The following is a 6,677-nucleotide window of genomic DNA, read 5'->3' as shown; positions in this document are numbered from 1 at the left end:
GTAATTTCAGAAGAAAATACACATGGGCAAACTGCTGTAGAAGCATTGACCCCATGACTCATATGTGAGGAAACAGCGCCACCCAGTGGAAAGAGGGCATTTGCCTAAAATAGGCCTACATGAGTATTTGTTGGACGTTTATAATGTCCTCTACAGACTTACTCACGCGTTAAGACAGTGAGCAAAATCGAACTCAAATGCTTGAATCAACCAAACTTGTTTTTGTTCTAAAAGCTTAGATAATACAATCTGCAAAAATATTTGGTTATATATCCATACATATATGGTTTAATATCTCTGTTGGTCATTTCTTGTCGAATACATCAGGAATTACATGTGCCTGTGTAGATAGTAGGCCTGGATATTTGTATTACAAAAACAACTCTACAAATCTCTATTCTAAGGCAAGCTTTCACCTGTTATGCACTATGCAGGTGATCAGTGGTAGTTGTAGTTCTACCTATTCGATGTCTACCGGAACTAGAATCATCGCGTTTCGTCAGTGGAATGACGTAATTCAGATTAGAGTAGCTATTTATTTTTATTAGCTCTTTGGCTAACTAGCTAGTTAGTGTCCCCCCTCCTTCAGTCTTGCCCAGACGTCCTGCATCGCAAGGGGGATAAAGTGATCTGTCCCCAGCTTGCCCTGTCTTGTCCATCTCCGCGTGTGTGTTTGTTGCATTTCCTGGTGTCGAGGATCATAACCCAGCTGTTCTGTTCTGGAGAAGCAGAGGAGCCAATGAATTGGAAATACAACGGGCAGGACTACTGCATTCAAACACAGTCGGGGAAACGAAACGGACAGTGCTGAAGATCCTGAAAGTACCAGCGCAGGATCCGATTTACTGAAAGGATGAGAGAATGTCATGGATGACAGTTTACATGGATTACGTGTCTTCTTGTTAAAAGCAACACTCCAACAACCAGCAGGGTTGCTAGTTGACCAGATGCCAAGTGAGGGCTGGTTAGCTACGTTATTTAGCAAGCTACATTAATTGGAATTGGATTCGCAACCTCTACGCCTTGCTAACCAGTATTTCAGAAGATCATTCTGTAATGTTTCACTTGGGAAACATTCCAGTATTTTGATTACGATTTAGTGTACCATGGCATAACGGATACGAGGACGACCCTCATCTGATTAACAACTGCTGTATTGTCGGGTATTTTGCTGGTAAGGCAACCAACAAATCGATTCACTGTAACCGAGAATTCCCACAAACGACTGCTGGATTTGTATTTTTGTGTCTTGTTCAAAGTATCAAACAAAAGCGAATGCTACTGTAAAAGGCTACCCTCTGTCGAATTCGAAGAATCAAACGCTGGTCATCTTGTAGCCTGAAACAGATGTGCTATTTTGCAGGCTTGTGCTGATATTTGGCTGATTTTAGCATATCAACGTGCAATACGGAAAAAGACAATGTGTGATTAGCTCCTCATATCTCTTGCAGCAGCTCGTGAGCTGTCGGTTCATTCTTTGCACCTAAGGAACTGTCAGCACTACTCAGCTTAACAGCCTTTCAGCCTTGTTACATAATTGACTCTTTGAGTTTACAGCACCTCAGCTGGGAAAATGAAGAAGTTTTTTGATTCACGGAGGGAATTAGTCAACTCTGGGCCTGGATCCGGAGGAGGTGGAGGTGGCACTGGATCCAGCAGTGGTGGCAGCTACATCGGACGGGTTTTCACCATAGGACGCTACCAGGTCACGGTGGAGGAGACCGTGGCTGAGGGTAAGAGACAGTCCTGTACACAACCACAACATGTGCAAGTTGCGCATACTTGACAGTAAGGAGATTGCATACCGGAGAGCTGATTATGTTGGGAACTTTAGCCATTACCTGTCACTCAGTCCAATTTTACCGTGTCTAAGTAAAACACAGTGCATTTAAAAACTAACCCTACAATGTTCTATTTGTACAGGTTAGGTTTTTAGGAAAATGTTAATGTCTTGTGTTGTTGTAATGCGTACAACTCCTACCCCAGGCATTGGTCTGTGCTAGGACACATGGCAAGGCAGGTGCACAATGCAAAACATCCTCAAGGCCTTTAGGAAGTCGATCAGGTTCCCTGTGTCAGACTGTGAATGGGGCTTTTTAGGGAGAGAGAGAGAGAGAGAGACAGAGAGCGCACGCGCGCAATGGTCCCTGTCATGTCGTGAGGCGTTTGGGGTGTGTGTCTGTCAATGGTGTCTCAAGCTTTGAGGGGAATACCCATAATAGGAGCTGTTTGAAGCACTTGCTTCTTCTCTCTAATTGGGTGCTGTCAGCGTGGCTCCAGCCTTTCTCCTGCACATACCTGAGAGACTGCTATTCATCTCCCCATGCAGATGGATCGAGTGTTTTGTGGGCCTATTGACTTTCAGGCTTTTATGGGAATGTCACAGGATATAGGTGCATACCACACCACTCACTCAGCTGCCTGGTCCAGTAGACTAAGCTGTCCGCTGCTGGAGGGGTCAGGTTCAGTGGGCTGACTTGTCTCTCCCTGCTCACAACTCATGAAGTCACAACCAATGCAACCCATGTTGGGCTACTGCTTCCAGGATCCAACAGGCTTTTGGCATAAGGTGTCTTATGTGTAGCAGAGGTCCAGGACCTTCAAGCTCCCTCTAGGCTAATGATTGGAGTGGTGTGTCATTTGCTGATTTAGGTTAGAGGGGCTAATGAGCATCATTTCAGGGAGTGCAAGCATCAGAGGTTCTGTGGGTGATGGAGGGATTGACCTGTGTCCACCCCCCCCCCCCCCCCGCCCCAAAATGAGAGAGTATGAGAGTTCAGTCAATGCAGCCAACTAAAGTAAGCGATTGGAAACGATCGTCTCTGCTCCATATAGTCTGAGCCATATCTTGTAATTTTTCAGCACGTACACAACTTGTCCTGGAGGTGGGTTGTCACGGTTAGATCTATTAGGTCTGCAATGACTAACTAATCGGTAGAATAATTAACTGACGAGGTGACCATTATTTTCGCACTGAAATGAGTCGTCTCAGTGCCATGGCTGACCTTGGTTTGTCGGCACCGCCTAGCATTTGCCTTTTCCACGTCACGCCTGAAGGGTGCTAAGCGCTCATGCAGTGAGTACGCTATGGTTGGGTCGTGCTTGTGATGATGAATGGCACTTTGAGTCTCTCCATCGTATCAGTTCAGTGGCTTCCGTCTTTATGGTCTGATGCCATCTCCTCCAGTTGATAGAGTGCCGTGGAAAGAATGCCCCTCAGAAGGACAAGTGTATAATAACCGTTTGAGATTACTAATCTATTCCACAAGTGCTTGTAGTAATACTAGTAATACTGCTATAACTATAAATACTGATGATGTTAGGATGCTTACGCTGTCGTTGTTTATTGTTGTTGTTGTTTGTTTTGGTGGTGCTGTCTGATGCTGAATCATCCATGCGACAGGGTGACTGGTAATGAGGCGGGCTTTACTGTAACTCATCCTTCTCGCACTCTCTCTCTACACACATTCACATACACACACACACACACACACACACACACACACTCTCTTACTCTTTACCTCTACCTCTCCTACTTTAGCTTTCTCTTTATTTGTCGCTTTCTCTACTGCATGAAGACAAGACTATGCTGAGTATAAGCCGTTGAGCTCAAATACCAACAACCTTTGGCCAGAATCAAAGACTGTGCCTTTAATGACTACAGTAACAGAGGCAGCGTCGCGGGTGCCTTTTAATGACTACAGTAACAGAGGCAGCGCTGGACTTTTGAAGGTCTCAGAACACTAGTGGAAGGCCTCTTCCATTGGAGTCTTCCACTTGCTGGATGAGAGGGAGAGCCTGATATCTGAAATGAAAAGGTAGAGAATGTCGTAGCCTTGCAGTGGTGTGAGCCAAGTCTTTGTGCTGTCGCTTGAGAGCTTTGGGAGGGACACACACACACACACACATGTCGCTTGAGAGCTTTGGGAGGGGGACACACACACACACACACACGTCGCCTGAGAGCTTTGGGAGGGGCACACACACACACACACACACGTCGCTTGAGAGCTTTGGGAGGGGCACACACACACTCATGACTCAGCTGAGGAGTGTCTCCGTCTCTATTGTGTCATGGAATGTGTGTGTGTTGTCATTTTGGAAAGGTTCTCTCTCTCTCTCTCTCTCGCTCGCTCGCTCGCTCGCTCTCTCTCTCTGTGTGTGCATGTTGTCAGCAAAGTGTTTGGGGATGACAGCTGAAAATGATTTTTCAACCATTGAATTTGCCCAGTCTAAGATTGGCTTTAGGAAATGCTTGGGGTCGAACACACACACACACACACACACACACACACACACATACAGAGAGAGAGGTTATGTGTGTGTCTGCACCATGTAACTAGAAACTCTGTTAGGCAGACACTGGCATTCTTTGACGCGGGGATGTGCAGGGTGTGACGTGTGGGAATGCAGTTGACTGCAACAACACCACCCCCACCACCCCCACCACCCCCAGCACCACCACCATCAGCACCCCCAGCAGCAGCAGCAGTAGCAGCAGCAGCAGCAGTAGCAGCAGTAGCAGATAGCCTATGGCGCCTTCGCGTCGCTTTCCCTTCCCGTCTAAATGACTCCTCCTGACTGTGTGGCAGATGTGCCCATGTGTTGTAATGAGCTTTTTTTATGAGCTGCGCAGCCATCCGTCTTCTAGCTCCGAGGACTTCCATCTCCTGACCGTTCGGTGTTCACTGACCACGATCCCATTATTTACACATTCCATTTGCTGAACTCTCGTGGTGGTGAATTTTTCAGCCAGCTCCAGAAACGATTGGATTGGGCTTGTTTTCGTACGGAAAAAACTCTGTCTTGAGGTTGAAGCAATCTTTATCAATGATACACTACTCCTGTTGTCCAGGAAATGTTACCTTATCTCTATGCTAGGAAGGGTTTCCTTGTAGTTCAAAGGGGCATTAAGGCTGGACGAGTTTGAGTTTAAATTCATTTTCTCCACAGCAATCCTTTTTTCAGCTCCCATATTAACCCTGTTCTCAGTACAGGGCTAAGGGGACTTTTCAGTGGCTGGGTTTAGCCTTAGTTTAGCACCTCCCTTCCTAACTTGCACTTCTACTAGTACTTAACTTGCACTTACAGTAATCACATTCCTGCTTTTTTTTATCTATTTCTTATGTAAAATAGTATTTATTGTTACACTAGGTCTCTATTGCTCGTAGCTTGATTGTTCTCTCCCTTGTACGTCGCTTTGGATAAAAGCGTCTGCTAAATGACTAAATGTAAATGTAAATGTAATGTAAACTTAACTTGACTTTCTTATGTAAAATTGTATTTATTGTTACACTATAAAAGCATCTGCTAAATGACTAAATGTAAATGTAGTTTTACGATCCTGTTCCCCATTGGGCTAAAGTCTCCTTTGCTTTCACTGCTATCGCTACACAACGGCCACCATCTGCTGCACACTCTTTGGCCCGTGTCCTTGTTAGGCTACTGAGCTTGGATGCTGCATACTCTTTGGCCCGTGTCCTTGTAAGGCTACTGCCCGTGTCCTTGTTAGGGTACTGAGCTTGGGCACCCCACTGGTATGTCAGTATTACTCTTTATCCAACACTTGCTTTGCATTACCACATCACGCTCGCTCGCATCTGTGCTCTGTATTTCCACATCACGCTCGCTCACATCTGTGCTCTGTTGCTCCAGTCTGCTCTGCGCTTGACCCCTATTAGAACTCTGTTTACCCAAAGGTCTCTGGTTTGGGCTACTCATTTTATTAAATGCAGAGTTGCTCTCTTTCTCTTTCTCATTGTGTATCCTACTCTGTCCTTCTGTGGCTTTGTTCTGAGTGGTGGATGCATGGTTTGGTCCTGTGGCCAGGGGAAAGAGAAGCGCGTCTCTCGTCCTCGTCAGGCGCAAGGGCCCCGGCATGTAAATAATGGATGGAGCCGCAAGTGATTTATTCATCAGGAGCTGGCCTGGGCTCCATCTGCTAGCCCCCCCCACCCCCCACACACACACACACACAGAGGCAGCCTGCTCCGCGCAAGTCAGGGGGCCTGCTGCTGCTAGGTGGTCACCCACCCAGCCAGCCTGCTAACCAGCCAGCCAGCCAGCCAGCCAGGCAGGGGGGCAGAGAGGATATCGGTGTGGGGATCGTGTACCCGCCATGATGGCCCTGCCTGTCTCCTCATGTCCCAGCAGAAACCTGCCCATGGTGGCTCCTGGTGTTGTGAGGAGGAGGAAGAGGAGGAAGAGGAGGAGGAGGAGGAGGAGGAGGAGGAGGAGGAGTGGAGGAGGAGGTGGATGTGGAGGAGGAGGAGGTGGATGAGGAGGAAGAGGAGGAGGAGGAGGAGGAAGAGGAGGAGGAGGTGGAAGAGGAGGAGGAGGAAGAGGAGGAGGTGGAAGAGGAGGAGGAGGTGGAGGAGGAGTGGAGGAGGAGGAAGAGGAGGAGGAGGAGGAGGAGGTGGTGGAGGAGGAAGAGGAGGAGGAGGAGGAGTGGAGGAGGAGGAAGAGGGGGAGGAGGTGGATGAGGAGGAGGAGAGGAGGAGGAGGAGGAGGAGGAGGAGGAGGTGGAGGAGGAGGTTCAGTGGAGGGAGATAGTGGGTGATGGAGGAGTGTTTTGTGGGGAGTTAATGGATGAGGATGACCATGTGTTACTAATACATTTGCTGATCTCCTGCTATTGCTAAAAAGAGTGGTGTGGCAGTCACATCAGGGCGTTGTTT

General features: G+C 47.7%; 1 protein-coding gene across 3 annotated transcripts in view; it reads left to right on the top strand.

Annotated features, from left to right (window-relative positions):
• The first annotated feature begins 320 nt into the window (after positions 1 to 320).
• LOC105895265 (AP2-associated protein kinase 1) overlaps positions 321 to 6,677 on the top strand; it is a 49,220-nt gene continuing 42,863 nt past the window's right edge. For 2 of the 3 annotated variants that reach the window (XM_031570977.2, XM_031570978.2), the window contains exon 1: positions 322 to 1,733. In XM_031570977.2, the coding sequence (XP_031426837.1) occupies positions 1,574 to 1,733 (160 nt within the window). In that variant the 5' untranslated portion in view covers positions 322 to 1,573. Of the gene's footprint in view, positions 1,734 to 6,677 lie in introns of all 3 variants that reach the window. The other variant, XM_031570976.2, reaches the window with a different exon arrangement.

The sequence above is a fragment of the Clupea harengus genome, chromosome 7 (assembly GCF_900700415.2).
Source record: "Clupea harengus chromosome 7, Ch_v2.0.2, whole genome shotgun sequence".
NCBI lineage: Eukaryota > Metazoa > Chordata > Actinopteri > Clupeiformes > Clupeidae > Clupea > Clupea harengus.
Note: the sequence above shows the minus strand (reverse complement) of the source record. Positions and strands in the feature narration are given on the sequence as shown.